Source organism: Giraffa tippelskirchi, chromosome 2 (assembly GCF_054371585.1).
Source record: "Giraffa tippelskirchi isolate mGirTip1 chromosome 2, T2T-mGirTip1v1.2.pri, whole genome shotgun sequence".
Lineage (NCBI taxonomy): Eukaryota > Metazoa > Chordata > Mammalia > Artiodactyla > Giraffidae > Giraffa > Giraffa tippelskirchi.
In genome coordinates this window covers 9,295,105-9,309,992 of record NC_137276.1, presented here as the reverse complement: position 1 = coordinate 9,309,992, position 14,888 = coordinate 9,295,105, and the positions used below count along the sequence as shown (strand labels likewise).

The 14,888-nt window shown below is 45.5% G+C and overlaps 1 protein-coding gene across 1 annotated transcript in view; it reads left to right on the top strand.

Annotated features, from left to right (window-relative positions):
* LOC145538552 (scavenger receptor cysteine-rich domain-containing protein DMBT1-like) overlaps window positions 1-14,883 on the top strand; it is a 63,207-nt gene extending 48,324 nt beyond the window's left edge. The window contains exons 27-38 of the mRNA XM_081570747.1: window positions 946-978; window positions 1,141-1,179; window positions 1,357-1,395; window positions 2,056-2,094; window positions 2,940-2,978; window positions 3,637-3,675; window positions 5,548-5,859; window positions 6,710-6,751; window positions 7,324-7,356; window positions 7,916-8,091; window positions 10,390-10,757; window positions 14,157-14,883. Of these exons, the coding sequence (XP_081426873.1) occupies window positions 946-978; window positions 1,141-1,179; window positions 1,357-1,395; window positions 2,056-2,094; window positions 2,940-2,978; window positions 3,637-3,675; window positions 5,548-5,859; window positions 6,710-6,751; window positions 7,324-7,356; window positions 7,916-8,091; window positions 10,390-10,757; window positions 14,157-14,448 (1,451 nt within the window). The 3' untranslated portion in view covers window positions 14,449-14,883. The remainder of the gene's footprint in view (window positions 1-945; window positions 979-1,140; window positions 1,180-1,356; window positions 1,396-2,055; window positions 2,095-2,939; window positions 2,979-3,636; window positions 3,676-5,547; window positions 5,860-6,709; window positions 6,752-7,323; window positions 7,357-7,915; window positions 8,092-10,389; window positions 10,758-14,156) is intronic.
* Window positions 14,884-14,888: the final 5 nt, after the last annotated feature.

Below are 14,888 nucleotides of genomic sequence, written 5' to 3'. Positions count from 1 at the left end.
TAATAGAATGAATATACAGAAAACTAGAAGGATATAGTATACCTGAAAAGCACCATGAAACAATTCAGCATAATTAAGATTTATACAATTTTCACACAAATAGGATACAAATTCCATTCAAGTTGCCACAGACTGTAAACTAGAAAACACTAGAGCATATCCAAGAACATGAAACAGGTGCAAAAATTTCATGGTCTAAAGATACTGAACTCATACAGAGTCTGTTCTCTTATCACTATGGAATTATGTTAGAAATCAGTATCAAAAGATATTTGAAAATAACCCACATATTTTCACCTGTGTGACTTTGGACTTAATAATTTGACAAATAGTGTTAGAGATTTATTTGGGTGGAGGACAATAAAGAAAATGCTCTACACTACTCCAGGTGTTGAAGTAATTATGACATAAAGCATCAGAGTCAGAACCAAAATGTGGTCTTTATTACTGATACAGCTAAGAGATGCAGGGCATCTCTTAGTATGAGACAAATGGACTTTTTATACTCCTCCTCACCCTCAGTCTAGATCTTGAGACAGCGTACCCAGGGAAAGTTCCAGTCTGCAGAGATCACCCTTTCCTGGGCCACTGCCTCCCACTCATTCAAGGGGAGGCAGGAAAAAGCAAGTCCCCCATTTCCGGAATCTTTGTTAGATGAACACTGTATAGTGGAGAAACTTGGACCAATGGTTGTTGCCCTCTGAACAGGGAGCCTCCAAGGGGAGAAGGGAAGGGTGGCCAAGAGGAGACCCAGGAAGTAGAGGGGTGGCCTGGGGGCGGTAAAGGATTGGGAGATGCCCTGCTATAGCTCCTGTCTAGACAGTAGGCAGACAAGCCAAGTCAGTCATACCGATCTTCGTTGGCCATTTTTAGGTCTTCTGTATCTTATAGATATGCCTGGCATGGCTGTCTTATTGCTGCCTTGTTGTTTTTTTTCATCTGCAGCTTCATTGTCAGCCAGTGTGACCTCCACACCAGGTAAAACACTGTCTAGTGTCCCATAAGTGTCTCTTCTTGCAGTTCCATTTATCAGACTAGGCTGTCACACGGATATTTTGTACCCAACACAGCTTCAGTAGAAACAGAAACCCAGGAGTCTTCTCCACTGGTATATAAGTTTCTTCACCTCTTTTTCTACAGATCTGTCTTCAACCTCAGCAGATATGACGTCTCCATCTGGTAAATGCTCTCTCACTGTGGTGTTTAAATGAACCAGACTAGCTTCTTACTTCTCAGGTCCTATTTAGAAAACAAGCCCACTTAACGACCATTTTGGCCACAAAGTAAACCCCAATGAAAAGACGTACAAAGTGTCTTTTTTCTCCTAAGTGTCCTGTTCTCTTTGTTCACGCTCAGATGTGTTCTCAGCCTCAGCAGAAGTGGACACCCTCTCTGGTAATGTTTTCTGCCTGTCACATTTCTTAAGTTCAAACTCCCCTCTTTCTGTTTTAATAAGTGAATATATACATTGAATATTTTGTCTACAGAATAAGCCCCAATGTAAACAGAAGTTCCAGCCTCCTTTTCACAGAAATAAGCTTCATGTTCTCGTTCATGTACAGACACAGAAGTGGTCCCTCTGCCAGGGAACACCTTCCGCTTGTCACAGTGGTCTTAATCGGATGTGCCCAAGAGGGTTGGGGGTCCACGCCTCCACCTGCTGGGTGGTCGTGTTATGAATCAGGCTATGCTTTGACCCCTCCACTCAGACACACCCACTAGGGGATGGACTGTGATAGTGTCAGTTTTACCCATTCACCACTTCCCTGGTGGCTCAGACAGTAAAGCATCTGCCTACAATGCGGGAGACCCGGGTTCAATCCCTGGGTCGGGAAGATCTCCTGGAGAAGGAAATGGCAACCCACTTCAGTATTCTTGCCTGGAAAATCCCATGGATGGAGGAACCTGGTAGACTACAGTCCATAGGGTCACAGAGTCGGACACAACTGAGCAACTTCACTTTCACTTTCTTCTGTTTTCAACCACACTGTTTTTGCAAAAATCATTCCATCTCCTTTTCACTAATACTCAAGCTTGATCCTTCTTTGTTTGCAGATACAACTCCCACTTCAAGCAAAGCTCCTTCTTCACCAGGTAGCTCTCTACTCTTTGTAGTAGCTCTGTGAGTGGCTTTCTGAAAGAATCCAGCCAAGAAGAGATGCTTCCTTTTTCCCTAACAGAGGTGGGGAGAGAGGACAGGCGAGTCTGGGGAGGCTCCAAGCCACTCCCCCTCCGTATTCCTGATTCACCTCGTGGAGCCAGAGCGGATGCGACTCCCACATCTTATGTCCTTGAAAGGCAGAGGGGGTGTCAGAAGAGTGTGCTTTGGGGCCTCAAGGGTTTGAACTGTGGGTGATCCAGGCATGTGTACAGGGCCTCCCAGGTGGCGCTGGTGGTAAAGAACCTGCCTGCTGATGCAAGAGATGTTAGAGATGTGAATTCGATCCCCGGGTGGGGATGACCCCCTGGAGGAAGGGCATGGCATCCCACTCCAATATTCTTGCCTGGAAAATTCCATGGATGGAGGAGCCTGGCCGGCTACAGTCCATAGGGTTGGAAAGAGTTGGACACGACTGAAGTGACTTATCATGCACAAGCATCACAGACATGTATATAAGCTGAGTCTCCATGTCCTCATCTCTAGAATAGTGATAATACTTAACTGGCATGTTTGTGGTAAGGATAGAATCATAAATTATAAGACACATTGTAGATGCTCATAATGGGAAATTGTTGTTAATCCACCTTGTTAAAGGCCAACTTCACATACACTGTTTTACCCCCTACATGCACAAGTCAACAAGATAAATAAGCAGAGTGGATTCTATTATATACAGCTTAAAACAGTCTTGTTTTCAAAACCTTGTGTTCTACAGCATAAAATTTCAATGAATTCAAATGTTAATGCTTTCTTTTCACTGGAAAAAACTTTTTTGCAGCCACAGATCTGATTTCAACAGAAGCAACATCATCACCTGGTAACGATCATATGCCTATTGCTAGATTAATCCTTAGTTGTATAGTAATTTATACATCCAAACGCTGTCATAAAGCCCATTGTTACTCTTCCTACCTTGCTTCCTTCTGAATACTTTCATATGGGATTTTAATATTAGATATGGTCTTTCTCTTATCTAAAAATATTTCTGGAATCTCACTTGATTTTCTTCATTTCATTTTTAGCCCTTGTAAAAATCTAATGCTTTTGAGTTCTTCCTTTCAAAATTTCAGTGCATTTATAAAATTTTTCTGACCATTGAATAAACTGTTTGATAACTATTGGTTAAGACTCCATGCTTCCAATGCAGGGAGCACAGGTTCAGTCCCTGGTCAGGGAAATAAGATCCTACATGCTGCACAGCACAGCCAAAAAATTTTAAAAATAAATCAATAATTTAATTTTTGGAAAATAAACAGCACACAACACTACTTGTCACATTTTGATGCAACTTAATGGACAAAAAAATAAATAAAACCTAATAAACAGTATTTCAGCACCCAAACTAAAGTAAAAACTTTTTAAAAAGCATTAGTGTCTAAACTTAGAAAAAACATTTGGCTCATTTTCAGCTTTGAATACAAATATGTGACTTCAAGGATATGCATATTTTTAAGCTTATTTTTTCTTTTTTACAGTTTCAGTTTCAGTTGGTGAGGAAATGACCCCGTTACCTGGTAATTTTTGTTTCTTTCTAAGCACTAAAACTATCATATCATTATTAATACTGTTATTTCTTTTTCATTGAAATTTCCTACCCTGTAAAGAAAACTTTTATAGCTTTTAGGTGTGTATGTGCAGGAACAGATGTGTGCACACACATAACATTTTGTAGGTTAGAAGCTCCAATTCACCTCTCAAGACCTCACTCAGAAGATGTTTGCCTTTATTCATAGTTCAAACAGGAAGCGTTATCTTGCTTCCAGTATCTCAGTAACAAATCAGATGAGGAGAGCAACCATCCTGGACCAGGGTATTTCAGTCACAGAGAAGCAGATGCCAGAGATGTTTATTAACATTCACTGAGTATCTTCTATGTGCTGAGCAGAGCAGGAAATTGAAAAATAGCCACTACCAACCAATTTATATGAAGGCAAATCATTTTACACACGAGTGGGTATAGCACCGCCAACATAACATAGGTTTTCTTTTTAAATTAGTTTTACTTTGTAAATCACCTCTTTTGGAGTATAATTATGTACAGTAAGTTGCACACATCTGTGAGTCTTGTCTAATGGACACAACTGTGTAAGCACCACCACAGTCAAGATCTAGAGCATTCTGGGACTTCAGTGGGGTGTGTGTGTGCTTAGTTACTCAGTCGTGTCCCTCGGTGGTGTTCAATGGGGATCCAGTGGTTAAGAGTCCGTGCTTTCAATGCAGGGGGCACAGTTCAATCCCTGATCAGGGAACTAAGATCCCACATGCCTCAGGACAAGGCAAAACATTTTTAAAAATAAATTTAAAAAAAAGAGATCTAGAGTATTTCCATCCCCCCAGAAAGTTCCCTCATGCCCCTTTACAGTAAATCCTTTCCACTTCCCCCAGACCAACTGATCTGTTTTCTGTCACTGTAAATTAGATTTGGTTTTCTAGAATCTCGTATAAGTGAAATCAAAGCATATGTGCTTTTGTGTCGACTTCTCAACCTTGCTTAACAAATTTTAAAGAAATATTTATTTGGTTGCGATGGGTCTTAGCTGTGGTGTTCGGGATCTAGTTCCCTGACCAGATATCAAACCCAGGCTCCCTACATTGGGAGCTCGGATTCTTAGCCGTTGGACCACCAGGGGAGTTCCAACAAATTGTTTTTAAGATTTGCCCCAGGTGGTTCCATATGTTGGTAATTTGTTCTTTTTTTCATTTTGATTGTTTCTGCTTAGTAATGTTGCATTGTGTGGACATACCACAATTTATTGTGGACATACATACCACAATTTATTTTTCCATTCTTCTGTGTATGGACATTTGGATGTTTCCAGGTTTTGTGTATTGCTGAGAATTTTGCTATTTATACACCTTTCTGTGATCGTGTGTTTATCTTGAGTAAATATCTAGGAATGGAATAACTACATTACATAGTATAGTGGTTTTTATTGAGGTATAATAAATACCTCAATAAACATTAACATATTAACACAATTAACACTAATATATTTACATATAACATATCAACATAATTAACATAGTAACATAATTAATATTAACATAAACAATAAACATTAGTTTTAGGTGTACAACATAATGATTTAATATTTGTATATACTGCAAATGATCACCACAGTAATTTGAGTTAACATCCATCACCAAACATAGCTACAAAATTTTTTTCTCTAGATGAAAATTTGCAAGTTCCCTCCTAGCGACTTTCAAATACATAATACAGTCTTATTAACTATAATAGTCACCATGCTGTACATCACATCCCCAGGAATTATTTTATAATTGAAAATCTGTGTCCATAATAGTTCTTACAGTGAAAATGTTGACTTTAATTCATTAAAAGAAGCTTCACTGGATAGATGAGTTAGTGCCTCTTGCCCCTGCAGACCTACCCCTGCGCCTGGTGGGCGGGCGCAGCCGCTGCGAGGGCCGGGTGGAGGTCCGGCACGAGGGCGTGTGGGGCACGGTGTGCGACGACCACTGGAGCATCAGGAACGCCCGCGTGGTGTGCCGCGTCCTGGGCTGCGGGCGCGCGCTGGGAGCTCTGGGGCGCGGCCGCTTCGGCCAGGGCTCGGGGCCCATCCTGCTGGACGACGTGCGCTGTGCGGGCACCGAGGATGCGCTGGGGCGCTGCGCCCACGCGGGCTGGGCGCGCCACAACTGCCAGCACTGGGAGGACGCGAGCGTGGTCTGCTCAGGTACCCGGGCTCTCCTGCCACGCCGGGCCCTCCTCGGGGTCTTCCTAAGGCTCCACCCTTTCTTTCCTCCGCAAGCATCCCTAAGGTCAGAATTCACCAGCCCGAGGGCTGTCACGTCGGCCATGGCCCCAGATTCTAGGATAACAAAAGCATATTTTATTACATAGCCATGGTGGTAAATGTTTTAATCAGACAGAGGTGGCACTTTATTAGCCAGTTTTTTCTAATTCCAGTTCAGCGCAGTCTTTGTCCCAAAATGTAGCTAAAAGTTTATGAAGCCAAAGAAAGAAGTGACAGCTTAAAAAAAATGATTAAAAAATATAGAATTTGTCTGTTGTCCCCTTTCCAACCTCTGATAAGGGCACAGTCCTAGGTGGAGCTCCTTCTCCACCTTGACCTAGCCCTTGGAAGTCAGAACCCTGCACTGTCCTGGGCTCCCTGTGGTCCTTTTCATCCAAGATTCCGCAAATAGTTTTTGTCACCGGCCGTCTGTCTTGGCGTTTGACTTCCATGGGCAGACCTCCTTCTGTGTGGAGTCATCCTCCCATGTGTGTCCTTAATTTATCCACTAAATCTCACAGAAGGATGGAATTCTAAGGTTTGGTGAACAAGGTTAGCTCACTGTGGCTCTTCCATTCTACCTTTTTGTAGGGGAATCAAAGGCATCCTTGCTGTTCCTTTTGCCTTTATGTGGGAATTTCTCTTGTTTTGCATAGAAATGGAGCCCGAATAGGCTATCAGAGCCCCCTTGAGACAAAGTTAATCCCACAAGGAGTCATGTAGTGTGAGTCAGCCTTGAGGCTGTGGGCTCCTTTTTCTCCAGATCCTCACTTTTACTGTCTGTTCACAGTTCCAGCCATTCCTCGTGCTGTTGGGGGGCCCCCTGTAAATGGTAATTCATCTTCTATTCTTGGATTATGCACCAAGGGGTTTCTTTTTCATCAGGTTCGGCAGCCAAAGGACCAGTGGTCTGGGGCTGAGAGTGTTTGAAGGGCTGAGGGAATCTGGCCAGCCATGCTTCCTTTTGGGCCCTGGCCCTGGGTTTCTGCCTTCCCTTGCTTCTGGGAGGGGAGGGCTTGATAGCCATGAAGTGTGCATTTCCCAGCCTGGGCTACCAAGCACGCCATGTGCATGGGAAGGGATGCCAGCCAGGGTTCAACCATGCGATGAGGTTTAAAACCTGCAAAGCCCTGTGTTTACTAGTCTCTCTCTCCAACAAATCTTGGTGGTGATGGCACCATTCTCAGCACTACTTTATCCATGCCAGAATCCCTCCCTCCAGCTCCATCAGGAAGCCCTGGGCCTTACTTTCCCTGGAGTATTTTCAGGCCATTGCTTCCGCTTTAATAGGTGAATCCAATGAGCCCCTTTCCCTACGATTCACGTCGACTGCTGGCTGTCCTGTCCCCGTCCAGTGCTCTGCACAGCTGACATTTGCTTTTCTTTGCCCCTCCCCCCAACCAGGTGCGGCTGACTCTGTGATACCCAAGGACAATGGTAAAGTCTTCTTTCCTCCGAGGGTGTGAGGCTCTGGAAAGGGGAACTAAGAGACATTGGAGAAGAATGAACAAGCTGTGTGAGGGCACCAGCTTCTGTGTCTCTCCTGAGATCTCTTGTATCTCCATCCTCTTGCTGGACTTTAGGAGGCTGGGGAGGAAGTCCCATTGCACGCCCCACCCCCCTGCCCCACCTTGGCTTCCACCCCCTTTTTCTAACTTACCCCTCATACAAAGGCCTAGATGCATGTTCAGGCTCAGATATTCTTATCATATGAGATGAACTGTCCTTTAAATCTTTAGAAGAGGCTCTGACTCTGGGACACATTCTGTGGATAGGACCCTGTGGATATGACATGACTTTTGGAAAGAAGGGGAAATACAAAGTGAATGAAAGTCAAGTTGAGTGTAGGGGGTGATGAGAGCCAAACCAGCCCCAACCCAGGGCACTGTCCATGGTACTTTTATAAAGGGAACATAACTCGCACCCCTGAGTGCACTATATGCCCAGTGCTCCAGGTTCTCTTTGTAACTTTCTCCCCATCCTCTCCCTTCTGCAGCCCAGCTCTCCTGCTGGCCTCACCTTTTTCAAGTTGTCATTGACCGAGGCTACCTCCGGAGGCTGGGCTACTCATCCTGGGACATTCATTTAAATGATGAGCTGTGTCGCCCCCGAGTCACAGGGCGCTACCTGATCTTCAGTGTTCCCTATGGCCACTGTGGCACCATCAGACAGGTATGAAACTGACAAGGTGGTGGTACCCTTCTGTGGATGGAGGCTGAAAAGAGAGGCTTGGGAGAATCAACCACCTGTTAAAAACCTGAATAGGGACAGAGGAAAGGCACAGCCATGACTTTGGTTCTGAGTTCTGTGAGACCGGGAGCAACTCATTAATTTGTCTAAAACTGCCCTTCCTTTTGGGAATTTGGAATCCATACTGAATTTGGAATACATAGTAACAAGTACAGAGTGCTGATGGGCTGATGGATGGATGGGTGGATGGACGGATGGATGGATAGATGGATGCTATTCTCTAAGCTGCAAAGCCAAAGCATTTTGTTACCACATGCTTTTTTGTTCAGCAATAGTGCCCATCCACCATGTGCAAGCTATAGTGCTGGGCTTGGGGAAGACAGGCTGAGTGCCATGTTTTTAACCAGGTTTCCCAACGTAGGAAACAAATATTAAGGTATTTATGTATAATGAAATGAATATGTTTATTTCGTTTTGCTTAACCACCTACTTATTTCACAAACCAGTATCATTGAAATTAAGGAAACAAGTATACTAAAGATACAGGAAGAGGGTGTAACCAGAAAATCATGTTCATAGGCACATTTAATAATGTAACAAGTTACAAAGCAAGATCCCTATGCTATTCATGTATTCTTTCACATCCCTGTTTAGACACATGCCAAAAAAAAAAGAACACCCCAAACACTTGACATTGTTGGAGGTTGAATGCATTCAGTCTGCATGGTGCTAAATAACCACTTTAACTCCATACTTCACATTGCATCTATTTGTGCAGACTGTGATCATTCTTATCCTCTTTGTTCTCAAAATTCCAATTTTTACCTCAGAGGTTTCTTCCCCAGCAGTCTGCTGGAAGCTCCCCAGCGTCTGGGAGGAGAGCAGGCCCTGGACATTTCCAGTGCATTGGGGAGAACCCTGAGCTGTCCTCTCTGGCCCTGGCTGGCCCAGCTCCCCCTGCAAGCCTCCTGTGCTGACCACAGTTCTGGGGCCAGAAGAGATAGCAAGTCAGGAACCACCTGCAGAAAGAATACATGAATAGCATAGGGATCTTGTTTTGTAAGTCCCTAAGCACCTATGGGGAAAGGTAGCGCTATCTAAAGGTCCCATGTCAGATTTCAGAGTCAGGGAATGAGCATCCTTCTAGGTGCTGAGGACACAGCAGCCAATATGATTGACAGGACCACAGCTCCATGGCTCTTACATTTGAGAGAAGGGAGACAGGTCCTGAATAAACACACAGATGAGAGTCCTTTGTCTTGAAAAGGATTAAGGAGACAGTCAAACGAGCAAAAGGATAGAAAATGCTTTGGGGTGGAAGACCACTTTTGAATAGGGTGGTCAAAGAGCCGAGGCCTGAAAAAGGACATAAAGCAGGTACAGAGGAACAGGAGGAGGGCTCCAAGCAGGGCGTCAGCAGAGGGGTGCAGAGGCCTCGAGGCAGCAACCAGCTTGAAGAGGTCAGGGGAGAGACTCAGGGCCGTGAACCACAGGAAGCCCGAAGTCTGGTTGGAATCGGGTGGGGCCACGCAGTAGTGGAGTTTAGCTTTTCTTCTAAGCTGTGCATTCTCAACAAGGGTGACAGCCTCCTCAAAGGGGAAGAGAGATACAGGTTCTTAGGGGCAAAAAAAAAGAAAGGAAAACAAGGCAGACCAGTGAGAAACACTGCTGTAAGCTGTCGGGGCTTTCCTTGGAGGGTTTCAAGGCAGACTGCCACTGGATCTGAGGCACACAGGCCAAGGCTTCCTTGAACAAACATCCCTGGCCAGGATGAGTCTCCATGACCCACCAGGCTATGGGAAGGAGGCTGCTGGAGGCCCCTACTCATCAGCCTCCAGCACCCTCTTGGCCCCTTGAAGTCATGTTGGATTTGAAGGAGCAAGGCTGAGAGCGAGGGTCCATAGGGCCAGGCCCGCAGCTCACAAGGAGCCAGGGTTGGTCTAGGGTCAGGGGCAGGGCGGAGCAGTGGAAGAATTTGGCAGCCAGTGTGGACCTCCCACCCTGTCTCCCCAAGCCTGGCCCCCACAAGAGGGCAGAAGGGAGTCCAGACTCACACACTCAGGGTTCCCTGCATGCACCCCAAACTCCCAGAAGCAGGGACATAAGGAAACCCCTCATGACCTGAGGTACCAGAGAGGTCATGCCTGAGGCCTCACACCCTCCAGCTTCTCAGCAAACTGGCTCCGAGTGGCGGGCACAGAGCAGAGGTCTCCGCTCGTGAAGAAATGGCTGGTCAGGGAGTCGGGAGCACGGGCCACCAACTCTCCCCTCTCCTCCCAGGAAAGCCGCAGCTCCCTCAGCTACTCCAACTCCGTCAGAGGCCGAACCAGGGGCCACCCGGGCCAAGTTGTCATGCGGCACAGGGTGCCTCAGCTCAAGTTCACCTGCAGGGTGGACGGCCCGTCAGCGGTGGAAATTGTCCCTGGGGAGAACGCTGGCTACGATGTGTCCATATCATTCCTCAAGTTGCCCCCGTCCCAGCATGGAGAGAATACGGGCCCTCACTACACCAGCCAGAGGAAAGAGATCTTCCTCCAGGCCACACTCCACAGCCCCAACCCCAGCCTGCAGCTCCTTGTGGATACCTGTGTGGCTTCTCCAGACCCTAGTGACTTTACAACTGTCAAGTATGATTTGATCCAGCAAGGGTAAGGAAAATGGAAGGCCCTCTCTGGTTGATGTGGTTGACTATTTTCCTGTTATTCCTTTGGGGGACCTGTTTTTTTCCTTGCTTTTCTTTTCTTTTTTTTTTAATAATTTTGTTTATTTACCTGGGCTTCCCAGGTGGCTCAGTAGTAAAGAATCTGCCTGCCAATGCAGGAGACGCGGGTTTGATCCCTGGGTCAGGAAGATTGCCTGGAGAAGGAAATGGCAACCCACCCCAGTATTCTTGCCTGGAGAATTCCATGGACAGAGGCGCCTGTCAGGCTGCAGTCCATAGGGTCACAAAGAGTTGGACACAACTTAGAGACTAGACAACAACAATTGATTCATTTATGTTTATTTTTGTCTGCGCTGGGTCTTAACTGCTGCTCACTGGGCTTTCTCTGGTGTTGATGAGCAGGGCTTGCTCTTCACTGTGGTGCGGGGGCTTCTCGTTGTGGTTGCTTCTCCGGTTGCAGAGTGTGGACCCGCGAGCAAGCGCGGGCTTCAGTAGTTGTGGTGCACAGGCTTAGTTGCCCAGTGGCATCTTCCAGGACCAGGGATCAAATCTGTGTCCCCTGCCTTAGCAGGCAGATTCTTAAGCACTGGACCACCAGGGAAGTCTGACCATTGTCTTCTTAACTGGCAGCCCTAAATCAGAACACTGTGCCCAGAGTTTTCACCCTGCCCAGAGGTGGAGCCAAGACCCTAACCATCCCTCTGATCCCAGCTGAGGGCAGATAATTATAGGAAGTCTGGACAACGTCCCTTGAATCCCCAAAGAGTCCTAGGCAGAGCCCGTGCTGTCTCAGGCTCTGCTGACTCATGCCTCTCTTCTCTCCAAGTTTTATAACTATTGCATTCCCCATTCCTCAGGGTACTTGGCCAGCACTGATGGGCTGCTGGGTTATCGCAGGCTAAGCTCTTACAGTGATGAGGTTTATTCTGGCACCTTTGGTTAGAGAGAACATTTGCCAAATTAGAACTCAGGCAAGATGTTTGCCTTTATACCTCTCTTATCCCCCAACCAGGGCAAAATGCTTATGGGTGGGTAATTGGCAACCAGTGTGAAGACATCAAAACTCACTTTCTGATGGCAGCTCCAGAGTGGTGAGAGCCACTAAAGTGGTGAGAACTTCCTAAAGCCACTGAGAGGCATCATGGTGCCTGTTTCCAAAATTTGGGGAGGGCAAGAGGCAGCACCTTCCGCAGGGAGAGTGAGCCATGGTGTGGGAGGTGCACAGATGTGGCACTAAGCTGCACAGAGTCAGAGAGAGAAAGCGCTTCCCTTTTCAGGTCTCCCGTTTCAAAATTTGTCAAGGAGAGGGAATTCCCTAGTGGTCCAGTGCTTAGGACTCAGTGCTTTCACAACTATGGCCCAGGTTCAATCCCTAGTCGAGGAACCAAGATCCTGTAAGCCGAGTGGCTATATATATCAGTTCAGTTCAGTCGCTCAGTCGTGTCTGACTCTTTTCGACCCCATGAATTGCAGCACGCCAGGCCTCCCTGTCCATCACCAACTCCCGGAGTCTACCCAAATTCATGTCCATTGAATCAGTGATGCCATCCAACCATCTCATCCTCTATCGTCCCCTTCTCCTCCTGCCCTCAATCAGAGAGGCCAGAATTTAACAACTGTCATACTTCTGCTTATTTTATTAACAGGTTTAATTAGCTCTTCTTTCTCTAGTTTCCTAAGGTGGGGGCTTGTTGTTGTTGTTCAGTTGCTAAGTCAGGTCCAACTCTTTGTGACCCCATGGACTATAGCATGCCAGGCTTCCCTGTCCTTCACCATCTCCCTGAGTTTGCTCAAACTCATGTCCATCTCATCCTCTTTCAGCCCCTTCATTGTTGTGTAATGCCCCTTTTCATCTCTAATAATTATCCTGGCTCTGAAGTCTGTTTTGTCTGAAATTAATATAGCTATTCTAGCTTTCTTTTGATTGGTATTAGCTTGGTAAATCTTTCTCTATCCTTTTACTTTTTAATTAACCTTTGTCTTAATATTTTTAAAATGGGTTTCTTATAGACAGCATATAGTTGGATCTTGGTTTTTTTAATCTATTCTGGCAGCCTGTGTCTTCAAATTGGTATATTTAAATCATTCACATTCAAAGTGATAGTTGATGTAGTTGGATTAAAATCTACCATCCTGGTAATTGTTTCTATTTGTTGCACTCGTTCTTTGTTTCTGCCCCCAATTCTCCTTTTTCTGCCTTCTCTGGTTTTAATGCTGGCTTAATGCATTTTATATGCTGGTTTTAATTGAGCCTTTTATTTTACTCCATTTTATCTCCTCTCTTGATATATCCTTTACTTCTTTCTTTAGTTTTTCAGTAGTTACACAAAATAAATTTTAAAATAAGTTCAAATAATATGTACTGTGCTGTGCTTAGTTGCTCAGTCATGTCCGACTCTTTGCAACCCCATGGACCGTAGCCCGCCAGGCTCCTCTATCCATGGGGATTTTCCAGGCAGGAATACTGGAGTGGGTTGCCATGCCCTCCTTCAGAGGATCTTTCCAACCCAGGGATTGAACTCAGATCTCCCGCATTGCAGGAGGATTCTTTACCATCTGAGCCACCAGGGAAGCCCAGGAATACTGGAGTGGGTAGCCTATCCCTTCTCCAGGGGATCTTCCGACCCAGGAATCGAACTGGGGTCTCCTTCATTGCAGGTGGACTCTTTACCAGCTGAACTACCAAGGAAGCCCCTCAAATAATATAGCTACCACTTTTAATCCACCCTTTTGAAAAAACAGAGTAGGTAATAGTTCTGGCTAGAATTTACTTTGTTTTGTTTTTTTTATTATGTTTTACAGTGCCTTTCTATTTCTGGCTAGGAATGGTGGTTTTTTTCCTCTCATCAGTTCAGTTCAGTTCAGTCACTCAGTCGTGTCCAACTCTTTTCGACCCTGTGGAGTGCAGCATGCCAGGCTTCCCTGTGCATCACCAACTCCCAGAGCTTGCTCAAACTCATGTCCATCGAGTCAGTGATATCATCCAACCATCTCATTTTTTTCATATAAGAAAGAAAGGGTGGGTAGTGGGAGGAACTCTGTTTGGAATTCAGAGGTTTGTGTCCAAGCCCAATTATTTGAGCCAGAATTAATTCACATCATGCTTTAAATTGGGACTCCCCAGGTGGCACAGTGGTAAAGAATCCACCTGTCAGTGCAGGAGACACAAGAGATGCAGGTTTGATCCCTGGGTCAGGAAGATCCCCTGGAGTAGGAAATGGCAACCCGCTCTAGTATTCCCACCTGAAAAATTGCATGGACAGAGGAGCCTGGCAGGCTGCAGTGCATGGGGTCAAAAAGAGTCCAACATGACTGAGCGACCAAACAACAAACAACAGCGTGCTTTAAATTAATTCTCTTGACCTGGGGTTTTTCTTCCCATCAGGTGCATCAAAGACAATACTTATATCAACCTGCACTCCCGGCAAAAGAATGTAGCCCAATTCAAGTTCAGCATCTTCAGCATTCTCACCAACTATGACGTGATCTATCTGCAGTGTAAGGTCACCATCTGCAAAGTGGGGGACCATTCCTCCCGATGCTCCCAGGGCTGTGCAGGGCAGAGTAAGAGGGGCACAGGCCCCAGGAAGGCCACAGAAGAGCAGGCTGAGCATTTCCAAATGGTGGGACCACTGGAGATCCACAAAGGAACTGATCAGAGAAAGATTCATGGGTGATTTCTCCGAGTTCCACATCAACCTGTTAGAAATTAGAAGCAAATTTTATTTCTGCTCAGCCAAGTAATGTTGGATAAATCTGAGGTTGTCCTCATAGAGACAGATAAAAGAGCTACAGAGGTTCTCTTTGAGGTTGATTGCCAAGTAAATCTTGTCTGATTACCAAATTTCTAAGGCAATTGCTCTCTTTGCAGCTAGGAGTCTTGCATTTTATAAATCTTCACTATCAAGAACTTGATCACTGTCTTAAACTCTACAACATGTCATAAAGAAAAGTTATCTCTTGATACCATACTGCACTTAAAAGATATTTTTGGCTCCTTAATGCTTAGATGCTAGTAGGTGGATCTTTTTGTTTCTGTCCCTCTGGTGGTGTGAGAATTTATTTTCAGATCTTACCAAGGGCCCTGTGAAGAATAAAGTAAGTGTCTGTCAGAAAA